The sequence below is a fragment of the Pinus tabuliformis genome, chromosome 4_2 (genome assembly GCF_031772625.1).
Source record: "Pinus tabuliformis cultivar Carrire ecotype Pingquan chromosome 4_2, CPIR1, whole genome shotgun sequence".
NCBI lineage: Eukaryota > Viridiplantae > Streptophyta > Pinopsida > Pinales > Pinaceae > Pinus > Pinus tabuliformis.
Window position 1 is genome coordinate 941,441,826 of NC_142304.1, and position 18,264 is coordinate 941,460,089.

Here is an 18,264-nt window from a genome sequence, read left to right on the forward strand (position 1 = left end):
CAACTCATAATTAACTCATCATGTACCCCTATAATATAGGGAGAATATATACATGACTTTAGAAAGACTTCCAACTTGAAATTCCTAAGCTAATTAAGTTAATTAAACTTACCTAACTGTTTACAAGTTTCTATGAGAATAGAATTTGATTTTAATTCTCAATTTAATTCAATGAAAAATTAAACTGGAATTTCTTGTTTCCATTTCTCAACACTCCCTCTCAACAAGAAAGGGTTTATCAACTACCCCAATCCTGTCTCTGTGAAACTCAAATTTACATCTTGACAATTTCTTTGTCAAAATGTTAGCATCTTTCTCCTCCGTGGGAATGTAATCTAACAACGTAATCCACCTCAATACACAATCTCTGAGATGATGATATCGGATATCAATATGCTTGGACCGATCATGAAAAACTAGATTTTCAGAGAGTTTCATACAACTCTGATTATCATAGTAAATCATAGTTGGATCCATCTGCTGACCAAACAAACCAAGTAGGATATTCCTCATCTAGATGGTCTCACATGTTGTTTGACTCACAACCATGTACTTTGCCCTACCGAACTAAGTGAAACCGATCTTTGTCTCCTGTTGTACTAAGAAACTGTCACTAACCCAATACTGAAGATTCCTCCTTATGTGCTCTTCCTATAACTTGGACACGCTGCCCAATCTGCACCGATGAAGCCTTGAAGCTTCACTCTCTCTCTCCGTCTGTACCATTATCCATACTAAGAAGTGCCCCTGAGGTATCTCAACACATGCTTTTCCCTCTTCCAATATAGCTTGGTAGGCCTAACCATCGCTTGACTAAGTTGGTTAACTTCATAGCACATATCTGGTCATGTGCTCACCAAGTACATGAGTGAACCCACAAGATGCCTGTAAATAGTAGCTTCCACTACTTCCCTTGAAGTAACATCCTCCTTCCTCTAGTTACATGCAAGAGGAGTCTTCATGGGTTTGTTTCTCTCCATGCAAAATCTCCTGAGTATCTTGTTGGCATACTTGCCTTGAGACACAAAAAATCCCCATCTCCCTGCCATACCAACATGTCAAGAAAGTAATGCATGAGCCCCATGTCCTTCATATCAAACTCTCTTGCAAGGTTCTCCTTGCAAGATTTGATCAGCTGATCATCACCTTTCAATATGAGATCATCAACATAAAGTACAATGATCAACAGTTTACCTTCCACCACTATGTGGTACAGGTTTGCATTCGCTTCACTCTTCGTTAAGCCCAACCCGGTGAAGTAGCTATCTATCCTGGGGTACCAAGCATGGGGTGCTTGCTTTAGCCTGTACAATTCTCTCTTGAGCCGGCACACATGTGACTCAAGGTAAAAGGTTTCAAACCCTTCAGGTTTCTTTATGTATATCTCTTCCTCTATCATGCCATTAAGGAAGGTTGTCTTTGCATCCATCCAATGGATCCTCCAACCCATCTGTGCTGATAGTTCCAATATAGATATGATTGATGAGTATCTTTCAATAGGAGCATAGGTCTCATCATATTCAATCCCCTCTACCTATGAAAAGCCACGGGCCACGAATCTAGCCTTATGCTTCTCTACACTACCATTTGCAGCTTGATTTACCTTGTTAATGAAATTTTTCCGGAAAAAATCACATTGAGAATATTTGGTCGATGCGTTTCGAACCAGCCAGTCTGGTTCATCTTCAGGACAAGATGATTGTGTGGTTGATTTACCTAGTAAAGCCAATGGGAGCTCACCACTAACTTGTCCTCCGGTCTCAGGACCACATCCCAAACACTGTTACGAACTATGGAGTCATACTCCTCCACCATGGCATCAACCCAAACCGGTTGTTGCACTGCTTCCTTAAAGGAAGATGGCTCTATCACAACACATTCGCCCATAAGAGCCATGTATCCGGTGTACCTCTCAGGTGACCTCCTACATCTTCGTTGAGAAGTGGGTGCTCCCACATTCTCCCGTGCATCATCCAACAATCTGACAGCCTCTCTGGTGCACTCCCTTCCCTCTCTAGAAGACTCTACCTAAGTGGATGTATCCATTCTCAGATCCTCTGCATATGGCTTCTGCACATAAATATGAGGCTCCTCAACCTTAGGAGCTCAAAGCTCCTCATCCGCATGTAGCTCAAGATCCCTCTCAAGGGAAACTCACATGGCCTTCTCCTCATCGAATCCGACATCCTTTTGAATCATTGTCATCTGTAATGCCCTATTTATTCTTTTCCTGCAAATTTTACTAAGTGTTTAAATTTTCTTAAAATATGGACTTATAATTATCAAGAAATATTGGTACATACCTACATTGGTGAAACTGTAAATTTGGTACTGATATAAATTTTGTTATTATTCCCAATTTACCTCCCCAAATTTTTAAATTTTGAGAAGACATAGTCCTCTCCAATTAATTACCAATTTATATATTCATCTCTCATCCCCAAAATGTCCTCTCACATTTACTTGGGAGAAGACATGGTCCTCTCCAATTAATTACCAATTTATATATTCATCTCTCATCCCCAAAATGTCCTCTCACATTTACTTGGGAGAAGACATGGTCCTCTCCAATTAATTACCAACTTATATATTCATCTCTCATCCCAAAAATGTTCTCTCACATTTACTTGGGAGAAGACATGGTCCTCTCCAATTAATTACCAATTTATATATTCATCTCTCATCCAAAAAATATTTACTTGGGAGAAGAAATGGTCCTCTCTAATTAATTAACCAATTTTATATTCATATCACATTCCCAAATGTCCTCTCATGTTTACTTGGGAGAAGAGAAGTGAAATGTAAGGATGAGGGAGAAGTTATGACATTAATGAGAGGTGATTGAGGTGGAGAATAGAAGGAGGGGCATAAAAGGGGAAGGATTAGGGGAGGAAGGGGGATCCTTGGTCTTGCTTTTGGTTTTGGTTTGGATGTGGTTTTGGAGGAATTGTTTGAGAGAGAGAAGGGAGTATTATTCATCGTGGACACACTACATCTGGTTGGACTTAGGCTCGGAGGGCTAGGGAACCTATGGAGGTTTCCTGGGCTAGGAACTACTTCCTAGTTGGCTGGGAGGTAAATCCAGTCGGTAGTTAGGAGGAGATTTCCAGTAGGAGCAGCAGCTCAAAGGCATCTCCACCGGGCTATTGGTACAGGTATTCCTCTATGCATATATTACTCATGTAAGTGATTGAAATGAAATGTTCACTATTTAAATTGTAGGAATTACATTTTAAATGGTAAATTATCATCGTTTAAATGCCTTGTCAAAAATAAATTATTGCCCTTTTATTTCATGTAAAATTAGAGAATAAAGATCTAGTAGAGGACCCTAGGAGGGGACCTTACATGTGGTATCAGAACTTAGGTTCAAAATATGGACCTTGAAGCTAGTTACTTTATCGAAGGTCATAGCCAAAACCAAAGCAAGTAGTACCCTCTTGATATCCCCATCCTAGCATCTTTCTTATCATGTCATCGAAGTAGTAAACAATATTCATCTGAATAATCAGATCATGAACTCAGAAATCTTGTATTTCAAGTTCCCTATTTAAATGGGCTGCATGTGTGAATCAATAGCTTTCACTTCAGTGTCTTCTTGCATTTTTTCTTGAGAATCTATCCATCTATTTAAACTACATATATGCTTCACCCCTTCCATGATTTTATCCAACCATCTATCACGTGACTTCACTCCAGTTAGTACATTTTGATTCAACAGAATGGTATAAGTCTCAGAAGCATTTCCCCGCTGTCCATCATTCATAGAACTTCCTGGTGTTTCTGCTTTTCCAAACAGTTTTGATCTCCCTATTGCATCTTCATCTCTAAGTGTGTTTATAAGTGTCACGGTCTTCCTTTGAACCTGTCTTTTGTTCATTTCAGAATCCTCTAGATCAGGGGAAAATTCATCTGACTCAACATCAGGGAGTTCTCCCAAGGCCTTGCGAGTTTTTTTTTTCACTAGCAAATCAATTTCTTTCTGCTTCGAATATTCATAATATTTGTCAGTTAATTTCCAAAGTTTTATTACAACTATGTCATAAACCTGTTGCACAATAAAGCCTAGATGCTTTGTGCGGGGAGGAAGTTGCTTGTTTAGTGGAATAAAGTGCACAACACATTTGTGCATAACAGATTCCGTAGGCACTTCATCATGATGGAAACTATAAAATAGTTCACGTGCATCATGTGCTTGCCAGCTTCCTCCCCCTTTCCTTTTAGCTTCCTCCGGCCGGTAAGACCATTGGCCTATAACAGCAAGAGAGCCATCTTTTGCTTGCTTTATATCCTTTATTATAGCAACATATGGCTTCTCGATTCTTTTCTCTTCTGGGGTTACCAACATAGGGTCCTCCAATTCATATCGACTTCCATCGAGCTCAAATGCAGAAAAATGCACCATGATGCCTCGTCCCCTACTGGATTTTCTAATGGGTTCTCCAAAGGGTCTCAGGTCCAGACCCACTACCCTTTGATCTCTCCTCTTCTTTGTATTTCTCCTTTTCTTTTTCTGAAGTGGGTTTTGCAGTGGGATCAGAAGCAGGAATGTTGTTATCATCTTCTTCGTCACTGTTATGGGAGACATGAGCCAAACGCCTCTTTCCCATTGTGTATTATCATGCGGCTGCTTCTCCCTGTATTCTGCATTCTGTGATGGTAACAATGGGCTTCATGTGTGCCTCAACTGCGAGTCACTTTCAAAGTTATCAATAGCATAAGTATATTTATTAGGAGCAAAATATTTTTCTAAGGACTCTCCTAGAGTAGACATAAGAGGACCTTCATCATGAAGAAATATCTTTCTTTTGTCTGGAGTTACAATCACATCATATGTTGTAGTGAGAAGGATGAAATTTAAGATGACCATAGGGTATTGCTGAGAGTTATAAGATTTGTATAGCTCATTCAAAAGTTTCGTCACTTTTGGCATGTCCATAGGGCGACCATTCACATGGACAAACTATTTATCTCTTGAAGCCCTTCCACTTCCAGATCCGGGCTTAGACAAAAATCCTTCAAGACGACATCCATCTGAGACACATATATCTGAAGGGTCTAAACATGCAAGTGTCTTGGTACCAAAAACTGTTACTATATTATCCTTGATGGAACCACTTCCTTGTGTTCTTAAAACCACATTCTTGGCATTTTTTCCTGTCACATTAGTGCAAAAAAATCGGACACCTGTGGCAATAAGAGCATAAGAATGTAATAGGGACAGAAGTCGGCCATATTCTCAACAAATATTTCGACTGAACTCCTTATACCTTACAGGCAAAGATGAAAACAATTTTGTCACTGTAACAATAGTACCAATCTGACGTGCCATACTTTTCTGGGAAGAAATCAGACCTGAATGGTCAATTGTCAATTGTGTACCAACATTTTCATGCCTTATTCTAGTTACAATGGTCACATCTCCCAAAGCACAAATTAAACTTAGTGCCTCTCCTTAGAATCCAAACGAAGTCAATTATTGCAGGTCAGAAAATGCTGAAATCTTGGAAGTATGATACTTGAGAGTCACACTCTGATAATTGTCAAGTGAAATACCACAACCATTATCTCCAACCTCAAAGGATTCTCCTGCATACTCTTTTAGTTTAACCTCAATGCTGCTTGCTCCTGCATCCAAGCTATTTTCTACAAGTTCCTTAACAGCACTTGAAAGGTCTAGAATAACTTGTCCAGAACATATTCTGTGCACATCTGCTTTATTGATAGGTTTGATGATTATTGAATCTGCCCTTCCATCCATCCTCAGACATAAAATGATCCAATTAATTTTTCACATAGCATTAACCTGCATGAGTATCAATACCTGTATTCAATGCATCTTATAAAGTAAAAATCTGCACGTTAAAGTCCAATGCAGAACAACACTTTAGTTTTATACTTTACCTTGTCTGAAAAGTCTATTGAAAATGCAGATATTATGGACAATTCTGATCGGTGAGAACTTCATATAAACAATCCAATAATTATAACAACAACAATTTGGCTAGATTTGAAGTTTCTTGTGACTTCAAAGAATTAATATTTACATCAACTGCAGAGACTGCTGGCTGGCTTCTCTAGTCTGCAAGATTGTTTTTAAATAAGGGTGAAAACTTGTCAGACAATAGTGTACAGCCTCCAACGTCTAGGAGAATTCCTAAACAAGATAGGAGTCAAAAAAAAGAAAAAACAAATCCACGTAATACAAATCTCCATACACATGCACCCCAACTAGAGTTTGAAATGCTGACCAAAGACATAGAGACATACTTGCACCCTGGATTAAAAGAATGTGTAGAATTTGGCAATAAATTATAGTAGACAATTGTACAACTGATTGTTAAATTGTCACAAGTATCTAGATTAATTTTTAGGCATCACGCAGTAGCTCAGCAAGTCATTCCAGTTCTATTTTCACTTGGAATGATACAAAAGGTAGCCGAATCATTCTTCCTTGCCAATGTCCTCGAAATAATTTCACTATGTAGACTGAATTTATGTAGCATGGTCACTTATTTGTCCTCTTCAAAGCTTATGCTAATCTTCCAATACCAAGTTAGGCGGTCTTAAGGCACATTTATGTATCAATCTATGAACCTTTCAAAACATGTTGTAGTTCCACCTCTGCAAGGATCAAGTACAAATTAAAATAAATAAATAAACAAATAAAATAATAATCATAATAATCATAATAATCATAATTATAATAATGATGATGTCCGCATGGGGTAGCTCAAGTGGCAATGGCCATGGAAATGAAGTCTCACCGAACCGGAGATCTTGGGTTCGATTCTTGTGCTACCCTCCCCGAAAATGGGGTGAATAATGGACATGTAAAAACTCGAAAATGAGAAGGTAGTACCAAGCTTACAAAATAATAATAATAATAATAATAGCCAGGTAAGGAACAAGATGACGTTCTGAAAAATGACCTTCTCAACCAAAACTAAACTATAATGTTAGTTAAGGTTTTGTATATCTGTCACATTTTGGTATCTTGTACATCAACCAATCTTTAAACGAATATTTACATTAGTGCATTAGAATAAGAGATTCACTTGAGTTGTATTTTTTTCTTTAGAATGAAAATTGCATGAGTAAACCAGGGCATGTGGAAATCATCTGCTGTTAAAATAACATCAGAAATAAATGCCCATCTACACCATACTAATCAAACATATGATCATTTAGGCGAGAAAACAAATATGAGAAAAAAAAAAGGACCTGAAGAAACTATGAATCATGGCTCAAATGACCAATGTATTTTGGATGCCGGATCCATTGTATTACTTGAGAACAAAGCTGCCAACATAGTTACCATGGAAACTCCTGAGATTTGAAGCTTTGATAAAATAACTTGAAGCGATTGTAAGCAATGGATTCGTTGGTCTAATGTATGTTGAATGTTGGATCCATTTTATCACTCCAAAACTGATTTGCCAACTTAGCTACACTGTGCTGCAAATGCCTGTGATTTGATATTTTGAAATAAAAGACTTGAAGCAACTATATGCCATTGCTCAGCTGGCCATTCTATGTTGTTTGTTGAATCCATAAATCACCAACTTAGTTACCCTGTTGCAAACTTCCTTGATTTAATGTTTTGAAGAAGACTACTCTTACGCTACTGGGGAGTTTCTAATGAATAAACGAGGAGGCCAAAATAACTTTTCACATTGCATCATATCGGCTTACAATTTCAAGTGAATGCATGGATTGTAATATTATCTGTCCTTTATCCCCTGAACAAACTAAGAATTCACCACAACTGCTGAGCTCCATGCAATTAATACGGCCATTTGTTTCAGAAGTTACAAGAAGTTTCCCGTTGATTGAGTAAAGAAGTAGATTCAGATCATCATTAGAATATAATACAATTTGACCATGTCGTGATACTACCATCTTGGATAGTGCACTTCCATTTGGATGATAAATAGACCTTACATACCTACCATGCCATAAAGTATGAAGAATACAACTGGAATCTTTAGATCCACTGACAACAAGGTCAAGCTCCACGCAGACAGCTACACAAGTGAAAACATCATCATGTCCACAAAGAATGTGGCAAGGGTTGTCTGATAAAATATGATCTTTCCGAATCCGATCTGGGATATTTTGTGCATCTCGGACTTTCTTATTGACAATTCTAGTAGACGAAGTAACTTCCCATACCATAACTGTCGTATCATGACTGCCAGTAACTACAATACTCCCATCCATTGCCACTGAAATTAAGAAAGAAAATTTTAATATGCCAGTTGATATTCTGGGAGATCACTCTCTTGAACTGAAACTACAAAATCAGGAAAATAGCCTGTAGGAAGCAAACATTTGGACTCAGAAAAACTAGCAGAAGAAAATGTAGGTTGATGGACAGCATAAGTAGGTATGTAGAATAATCAAGTCAAACCAGCACCCACTTAAGAATAGATACCAAGGCAAAGAAGTACAAAATATCCATCCTCCTTGAGAATAAAAAGCCTAGGCTTTGCCCATTTTAGCTAATGGTTGTTGTCGATATTGCATTGTGGACTCCAAAAAAAAAAAAAAAAGATGTTAGAAATTAATAGTTGAAGAAGACATGAGAACCACATAGCTAGATCACTAGGTTAACAAAGACGATCAGGTCCCAGACATAGAATAATGGCAGAGAATTTGGAGATAGAAAAAGCAGTGTTGTACTCTAGACTTTAAAAATTAAAAGCAGGCAAAAATGTCCAAAAGAATTGCTAGAAAATATAGTTGTCAAATACCTGAAACACAGTTGACCAGGTATTTGTGTTGCCTTATGCTTTGAACCATGCATCCATCATTCAAAGATATAACTCTGAAACTGTTATCCCAATTTCCACAACTCAGCAGAAAGCTCGATGACCGGACTTGTAGGGTAGCAAAACACTGTGTCCCAAGCTCAAGGTTCTCAGCCAAGGGACCACCAATTTTACGAGGAATACTAAGATCTGAACCAATACCAAAAAATGGTTCCTGTCAAGAGTAATGTGTACCGATAAGATCAGATTTGATAAGATATTTGACTTTCATCACAACTATTCAGTATAGTAAATATAAAACAGGACGTCATACAAATTGTCTAGCAATGCTATTTGGCCAATCCACATTCACCTCCTATTAGGTACCAGGGAAATGAATAACTCATATTATTTTATGGAGAAACATGCTCTGAAATAAGATCCAATTGCGAAACCAAAATTAAGTTCTGTAAGCATTAGATTTTCTATAAAACCTGTGAAGACGAAAAGGTGAAGTTGCCTCCAGTCTGTAATTGTGAGGTTAGCCACATTTTGACTGACATGATAAGCCCTGGTTTACAAGTGCAACAGTTGACTCCATCACACCAACAAATACTATTACTGTCAGTTCTTGAAAGCCTGCAGAAACTACTGAAGTCAGTGTAATTGAGCCTGGTGCATAGTATAATGGATGGGCAATGGGCATGGGTAGCCCTCGCTTAGGATGCTTTTTCCGAAAAAGCTGGATAGGTGTCTGCCCAAAATTTTCAATTTGACCTTCAACAACATCCCGTTGTAATGGATCTTCTATTGCTTCTATATCAACTGCACCTTCATAAGTTAAATGGTAGAACACATTGGCAGCCTGCTATCCCAGAAACAATTTAGAGCTTTAGAATCAAATGTTGACAAACAAAAATGTTGTTTTAAATTTCAATGCAAAATGTCGCATGAATAGATCATACAAAAGAATGATACCTCTACAACTGGCTTGCCACGTTGCTTGCAGCCAAATATTAAATCGATCCAATGATGAAGATTGGAACTAACATACTCACTCTCAAGTGCTTCCCTGTTTCTGAATATGAATTCCTCAGGTGAATCCTGCAGTTGATTAACTCAACTTTCAGTACATTGTAAATACCATTGTTTTCCATTCAATAGTAAAATGCATCCATCTGCAGAGATACTCAAATCTACATAACATGAATGACAAAGATTATTACATTCTAGAATAATCAAAGGACAGAAGCCCAGTTTGTCAACACTAAAATGAAGGACAATTTAACTCATGCACTTGAGTCATTTCAGTAATATGGTTCCAGTAAAAAAAAATTGAAGCCTTTAAAACAACGAATAGGATAAAGTAACTACACTTCATCAGTTTGTGCAAACAGTACCTGCCCATTTGTAACATTAATGGAAGGAAAACCTATTAATTGATTTAGGATTACAAGCTAAGTAATAGGACACAGCCCTCCAGAGGGCATGTCCATATCCCACATGTCAGGCAAGTGACATGTTGGGACACATGTCCTACAACAGAACAAGTTCCAAACATGTGTTAGACATGTACCCTATATGAGTTTCTCTCTTCCTGGAGAAACAACCTTAACATATTCTATTTTGGCCATGTATTTGGTATCTCTAGGTGGCTAACTACATTTTCTAAGAGACTGCCAAGGAAAATTTTAAGAACCACTCTAAATATATATGTATAATAAAGGGGTGAATCCCTATGATACATAGGAAAAATGGGAGGCAATTTTATCGATAATATAATATGTATATATAATTTTTTTGGCAAATCTCTCACCAAATTATATTATCTTGTAAAGTCATGGCGAATCTATCACTGAATTATAAAATCTTGTAAGATATTGGCAAATCTTTCATTGAATAATAAAAAGTGAAGTCTTGGTGAATGTTTTGTTAAAGTATGAAACCATATATGATAATAGGAAAAAATATTCATTAAATTGTAATATACTAACATACATGTTTGGAAAAAATTGGCCTCAGAATATTCTGGATTGGGCTAGATTACCATCTTGGACATCGAAGGGATGCTCATCAATATGGAAGGCCCTGATACACTCCCTTCCCCTCATCCGAGATAATCTAGTCTGGAGAATAAACGATGGTACGCTGGGCAGGATTGGACTGGATCCATGGATTAATAGTGGAGGCAGACACATCCTCAACAGAGACCTCATTTCATTTCTTCATGATCGAGACATTCGGAATTTTGCACATATTGCTGATCAATAGCACACAGACATATTCACTCAAGCTTGGAAATCGGCTCAGCAACTTGACCTTCCACCGCAGTGGCATCAGGAATGGAGTGAATATGTTCTTGCATTAAACGAATCCCATATCCGCATCAAGCAAGGATCGGATGAACTTATGTGGTGTAAGGCGGACAATGGTATCTACGCTCCTAAGTTTGGGTACAGCGCACTTATTAACCACAGAAGACCTGATCCATCGCCATCGTGGTGGCGTGATATTTGGAAGCTGAATGCACCTCCACGCACCAGATTATTTTTCTGGTGTGTCCTCAAAGATATCATTCCCACGGGCGAACACCTTACTCGCAGATCCATCTATGGACCATCCTGGTGTTCATTTTGCAAAGCGGCATCAGAGACATCGGTCCACATTTTCATTCATTGCCCGGCAGTACTCACTCTATGGAACAACATCTCCATTCATCTTGGAATTACGGGGAACTGGAATGGGGATGACATTTCGGGTGCGTGGACTGCCTGGACTCACTGCCACCCGGGCTCCAAGCTCTTAAACCTTCCCCTCGTGGCAACCTGGCACATATGGTTAGCGCGGAATCGAGTCATTTTCGAGGATCAGGCTGTGTGTTGGCCCCGTACAGAAGCAAAAATCATTGCCACGTACCACGAATTACCTGACCCCCCCCCCCCCACTCGAACCAGGACGATTCAGCCTCAGCCCATTATCGATAAATCGACCCCGTGGGCCTTCTTCGATGGGGCAGCAAATCAAACGGGATGTGGGGGTGGATTTGTTCTGCATATCAATGAACACCATAGATATTTTGTAAAAATGGGATTCGGCAGAGGATCAAATAATTACGTAGAGCTCTTGGCCATTCGAAATCTAATGCATTACTCATTGACACAACAGTGTACAAACCTAAACATATTCGGGGACTCAATGACTATTGTTAATTGGATCAATAATGCCACTATATGTCATTCACACACTCTCAGCAATATATTATATGATGCACTTACACTCAAGGCAGCATTTAATCATTTCTCTTGTCTACACATTTATAGAGAACATAACAGCGAGGCTGACAAATTATCCAAAGAGGCCACGATACTTCCCAGAGGCGAATGGCTAATTGTGGAGCAGCAGGGGACTGAAGAATTCAGGTTTTTTCACAAGCCATACATAGATCAGAGAGATCAGCGGGACAACAGTCCCGGTAACCGACAGTAATGTAGTATTTTTTGTCTTTGATGAATAACTGTACATAGATGAATATCATATTGTATGCAAATAGATCCTGCGAGATCTCGAACAGGCTATACAGCCAGACTCATATATGTTCTATCTCTTTTTTGTATATGCTTTGATACATCACCCTGCGTGGTGGATTTTGTATGAACACTACAGCATATGCCAACGGCATCTACTATATGTAATTTTCTTAATATAATGAAAGTTACGGATTTTTCCAGTGGGAAAAAAAAAATGTTTGGAAAAAAGAAACATAATTTTCTCTTCCTACAAACAATGTTGCAAGTTTCAGTGGCCATGTTTGTCAAGGTTCTCACTATACACTCTTTCATATCCTTCTATTAGTTTTGATAATATTCCACAACAAAGTTCTTGTAGGTGTTGATCTTGACCACCAGTTCTATTAAGGTAGGAGAGATTAATCTTTTCTCTACCACTTTTGTCAAGCAATCAAATTTCTTTCTTATTCCATAGAGTCCAACTATGAGATAAAAAAAAACATATTTTGTACCACTTTTGTCAAGCTATCAAATTTCTTTCTTATTCCATAGACTCCAACTATGAGATTAAAAAAAAAAAACAAAAACAAAAAAAAAAAACACATTTTTTTTTACCCCAACACACCAACAAGTAGCAAGCCCCAACTATATAATATAAGAAAGTAGTAGGTATCCCAAAGGCCTAAAGGGGATCTAATGGAAAGAAGTGATTGTTGTCAGAAGCCTTCCAATCAATATATTAATATATACATATAGATTTATTATTATTTTAATTGGAAATCTTCAATTAAATAATAAAATTTAATTATGTCTCTCCCAATCTAAATTTCTTATTAGCATAATTCACTACCTTCATACGTCTTGAATTTTTTAACAACGTTGTAACATGTGGATTAATTTCCTTTTTGGTGCACAATCTCCGCCTTTTAGGACAATATGGTGCACTGGCCCAACCCCTACAGATCATTACAACAAATTAAGAAAAATAGAGAAGATGAAAGGTTGTACAAACCAGCATATTTTTCAAGCACTGGCCCAACCCCTACAGATCATTATGACAAATTAAGAATAACAGAGAAGATGAAAGGTTGTACAAACCAGCGTATTTTTCAAACAACTAATCCAACATCAGTACCTTAACTTTTTCATGAAGATATCATATTGAGAACATTTGAAAAATGGTGGGAAATATGGGCACTAACTATCTCTCTTCTACAAGGGTGATGCGGAAAGAGTGATAAGATTTCACTGTTTTGAATTTTTTTTTTTGGTTAAATCAGAAAAACCAATATTAATGGAGATATTGGTATTTTTTACTAAATTTTGTGAAGTGACTAAATGTAGCTTTAACCATTCACCTTAAGATGTTTTTCATAATATAATTTCATAAGTCTATTCAATATCTTCATTATCATAAAAACCAACCTTTATCCATCTTAACTCCACTTCTACCACTCTTGGAGGGATGAAATCTATTTATCCCTCTCAGCACTTGGTAGACCTAGAATTAAGATGGATCTAAGTGTTACCGGGAAAAGTGTCTATTTAGAACTGCTCTATCCCACTAAGGTGTGACAGCTGCCTTAGAAACAAACAGAGAAAAACTACTTTTGTATCTCCTTTATGAACTATAAATAAAGAGGAATAGGAAGAACCAACCTGTGTCTTGCGCTAGTCCTTTGATCCAATCTCTCTCCTCTTTGACAGCTTACAGCTACCTGCTCCCTTACTTTCCCAGCTTCACCAAGTACCTGTAAGATCACAGAAGAAGAAAACTATACAAAGACATGGATTTATATTCATAAATAACTTAGGATCAGATTTAAGTTAACCATACAAATGTAACAAGCATCAATGATACAAAAGCATGGAGGAGAAACTCAAATAGTTTTTATTGATATACAAGAAGATCTAGGAGGAGTTACAACTGATGATTCCTGACCCAGCATCAACCTCCCAGCAAAGAAGCCCCTCTTCACCTCCAACAAAGCATAGATCACCCAATTCTCTGATATGTGTCTCAAAACCAACAACAATTCCTTACAATGTGCAAAATTCCAGCCTCTGGATCTCTGGGATGAGGGATCCATATATAGATGTATGCAAGGAGGATGAGTCAGCTTGTGATTTGATTAGTGGCTTCTCTCTGTCAGTTCTTGCTTCCACTCGGAGACTGAAAGCCTCTTACTCATCCTTGGTCGAATTCAGTGAGGCAAGTGTCATAGGAGAAGATTCTAGAAGCTTCCATTGTCTCTCCACCTTGCGGAATGACACTTCCATTTGTCATTTCCCGCTCAACGCACCCTCATAGTGCATTTAGGTGCGTTTCAACGCACCTAGCCAGTGGATTTAGGTGCTATGCAATGCACTTAGCTAGTGGAGCAGCTGAAATGATCCTGTTTTGACTTATTCTGAGCAGTTTCTGGTGGAGAACTTCTGGGAGAAGCTGTAATTTGTTGACCTTGTTCCTTTAGGGGTTAGAACAACACTTTTAGGGACTTAGGAGCCCTTGGTTTATGGACATTTCATGCTTGGAGCTGCAAGGCACAAAAATGTCTATAACAGTTGCCCCCTAAAGTATGAGGCCGTTAATCGGGTGAAATGCTTTATTATGAGGATCCGAAGTTCTTTCAATGCTGGGAGGTGACCTGTAATAAGATAGAATACAATAGATTATCTTCATACTGTTTTCATGATCTAGCTGAGAAGGGCATTCCCATGCTCAGCTTTATAAATTCATTTTCATGTACATAGGACAGACAATCGTCTGATGGTAGACTGATGATTCTGATAGAGCCATCATCCTTTTGGTAGGATGATTATCTGTGCTGCAATGTTGTACATTTTAATGTCTTTATTTCCCTGAATATATATCGCAGCCCGGATGGATGAAACTAGATCCGGGGTCTTCAATCTCGTCCGATCTTCACTCGAAGTACAAGTCGATCCATGTGAGAAATGTTTTGAAGTCGAACATGGAAAGACATCGCTTGATTACCAGTCAATGATGTAAACTGTTAACAAGCGCGAGAGGAATCATCGATAATGATAATGATCCTCAAGGTACTGCAGTACAATTCATGTGGTGTGAATAAAGGACTTGGCGTCGAACACCACGCAAAATCTTTCGGTCGAAGGTCATTGATGTGAACCTGTTGCCAGAAGTGAGAAACTTGCCATTGAGGCATGCAAGCTTCAAAGTACTGAATGGGGTGTCCCTAGACCAACTTCTTGGATAATGAGCTGATGTCAACAAGAAGTGATCCGTCATAGGAGGGCCTTAATGAATCCCACATCAATGACACGGAACGGAGCAAATGATTTTGATGGAGGTGAAAACGATCTGATGATATATGGTTCACGGTGGCGGTCATGAAAGAATGGAGTATAATGTATGGTAGTGGGTGGGACACAGGTGACTTCTCTGGATGACTTCTCTTGAACATATCGGCGACACTGATGTGATGGATTGGTAGCATTAACCCCAAATGTGGATGGTATGGCGTGACCATGGCGATGTGACCGGTGAATGAAACAACCCAACCCGACTCGGACACGGAGCGGAAGTGTCATGTTCAAGAGTGACTTGCTACCAATAAAGATTCTTTGAGTTTTCTTCCCAATTTTTCCCCAGTCATTGCTGACCAGTACCTCTTTATTTTTATCAAGCTTGAGGAGGATAACATATGCTTGTTCTATAATTTTCCCTTTGGGCAAACCCATCGCTATGTTTTAACGAGCCTAGCGATAGTGAAACTCGTTCTCGTCTAAAGACAACTTTGTCGCTATTAATCTTTTTAACGAGTTTAACGACAAAGATAACTCGGTCCTTTTCATTTTTAGAGAGTCTGAAAAGGTACGTAAAGGTAACTCCAAAATTCCTTTTTCGTCATCTAATCCCTTAAGTCCGAAAAAGTATAAAACAATACAGAAGGGATGAATCTTCGATAGCTTTAACGAGCCGAACAAAACAAGCGCTCAATCTTTTTGTGTAATAATCCCTCAGGTCCAAAAAGATTAAAATCTAGAGGAGGGATAGCACTTCCTGTCCCTTTAATGAGCTGGAAGGCCAAGGACTCGGCAATCTTTTCATATTTTACGAGTCAGTTGAAAAGAGCTTAAAGGAGACTCGTCTTTTGAGGAACGAGTGATAAAATGGGTAGCAGCTGATTCCAAGTAAGGTTTGGAATTTTTCAATCACGGCAGTGTCACAAGGATGGCTAGTGAAATCACTCTTCGCAACTGTTCCTCAAAATGGGTAAACAATCAAATGGAGGTGAATGATTGGCCATTGAAAAAGTGGAGGTGACGGTGCAAACACGACCAAGGCTTTAATGGCTGAAGTACTTCATTCACGATGGTTATTTACCAGGGAATAGTTCATTTTTAAACGAGCTTAAACGTGGGTGGAAACATTTGCTCGGTGCGGGTTTATTTTTTAACGAGCTTGAACCTTGCGGTAACACTACTCGATTAATCCAGTCATATGATAAGAATGTCTCATATAAAAAATGACAACTTTTAGAGTTTTGCCCCACATCCTTTCTTTATGCAAGTTAGGTGACGATCAATCCAAAAAACAGATAAATGATCGCTCTTTGCTTGCACTCCAAAAGGTTTGCATGACCCCAGGTATAAAACAGAGTTTCAAGGTTACCTCTACTTCTTTCCGCCAAAACATTTGTTTTACCGAGAGAGGCCTACCTCTTACAGGTTACCCAAAGATTGTTCTATTCGCGGCGCAAACAAAACACTTCTTTGGCGATGTCTACCGAGATAAACAAAGGTGAGCGACGATGCCCACCAACTCTCATAACTTTGACAAGAGAATCTTGTTCTAGAATAACCCCCTCTTCCAATCACGGACGGGGGTACAGACTAGTCATATTCTCCCGCGGAAACCTACCCTATACTCGAAGTTTTCCTGCCGAAGCAGACCAGGATGCATGCCCCCTGGGTTTCAGTCATATCCCTCCGAATTACTCGCACTCATCGGGAGGACAGACTGGAGATTGAGGCATTTCTTGCGTGAAAAGACCATTTAGGGACGGTATATGACTATTTTCTATGCATGATCCGGGAAATGAAAGCTAGTCCACGAGCTTGACCACTCTTCCTTCGTGCGGAAAACACATTACTCTAAAGAGTGAGGAGACAATTACTCCCATGCAATAAATATAGTCTCGTCCAAGGAGTAGATTATAATCTAGGGGTCCTTGAACTACCATTACGTTCATGCGAACGGTTTTCCTTCTCAATGTTATGGGCACATCGGGAAGGATCCCTAAAGGTTGAGTGGTTCCTTTATCAAAGCCTGTCAGATTTCTCATCTCAGGCAAAAGCGATGGCGAACCAAGCGCTTTCCAAGCAGTTGAGGAAAGGATACTCACAGAAGCCCCCTCATCTATGATGGTACCAGCCATAACCATTCTATATATTTGAACAATAATTCGGAATGGTACACTAGCTGGTAAACGGGGTCTGCCTAGTTGATTCCAGTCGAAGGAGACAACTAGGTTGCTTGGAGGCGGGACCGAATAGACGGCCGGGTACGACTCTGACGAACTTCCTTCCTGCGGTAAAGGAACGGGTAAATTGCCCCAATGTTCGTTGGAGTCTGTGCTTATGAAAAGAATTTGGACGGTGTCATCCTTGTTCTTTTCAGTGACTGTATCATTTGAAGATAAAACCTCTGAAGGCAAGACCGGGTCAACTGCCGCCTCGACCTTTTGACTTTCGTCTGGTATGGATCCAGAAGGTTTATCTTCAATGATAGGTGCTTCAGCCGACCACCTGAGCGGGCCAGCCGGATTTTCAACTAGTGACGGACTCGGCAAGAGTTTTTTATATCCAGGAGGAAGTCGTAACGATGAAACCGGACGATCATCCAAAACTCTTTTAGCTTCGTCTAAGAAGGGACAACGGTGGACGGCATGATCGCCTTCGCACAGTTTACAAGGAAATCTATATTTTCCTTTTTGTCCTGGGGCTTCACTTTCACTAGT

General features: G+C 39.0%; 2 protein-coding genes, 1 long non-coding RNA gene and 1 pseudogene across 3 annotated transcripts; 1 reads left to right on the plus strand and 3 right to left on the minus strand.

Moving 5' to 3' along the window:
* Positions 1-3,550: 3,550 nt before the first annotated feature.
* On the minus strand, positions 3,551-4,405 carry LOC149172786 (ASI1-immunoprecipitated protein 3-like). Its single transcript, XM_089426462.1, has one exon. The coding sequence runs from the start codon at positions 4,403-4,405 to the stop codon at positions 3,551-3,553; it is 855 nt and encodes a 284-aa protein (XP_089282588.1).
* Positions 4,406-4,672: 267 nt separating this feature from the next.
* Positions 4,673-8,228, minus strand: LOC149172787 (DNA mismatch repair protein PMS1 pseudogene; annotated as a pseudogene).
* Positions 8,229-8,795: 567 nt separating this feature from the next.
* LOC149172788 (uncharacterized) lies at positions 8,796-9,612 on the minus strand. Its single transcript, XR_016259645.1, has 2 exons — positions 9,248-9,612; positions 8,796-8,988 (listed from the first exon to the last, which is right to left on the minus strand). It is a non-coding gene; the product is annotated as an uncharacterized LOC149172788 (long non-coding RNA).
* A 1,550-nt stretch (positions 9,613-11,162) lies between these two features.
* On the plus strand, positions 11,163-12,239 carry LOC149172789 (uncharacterized). Its single transcript, XM_089426463.1, has one exon. It carries the CDS (start codon positions 11,163-11,165, stop codon positions 12,237-12,239), a length of 1,077 nt encoding a protein of 358 aa, XP_089282589.1.
* Positions 12,240-18,264: the final 6,025 nt, after the last annotated feature.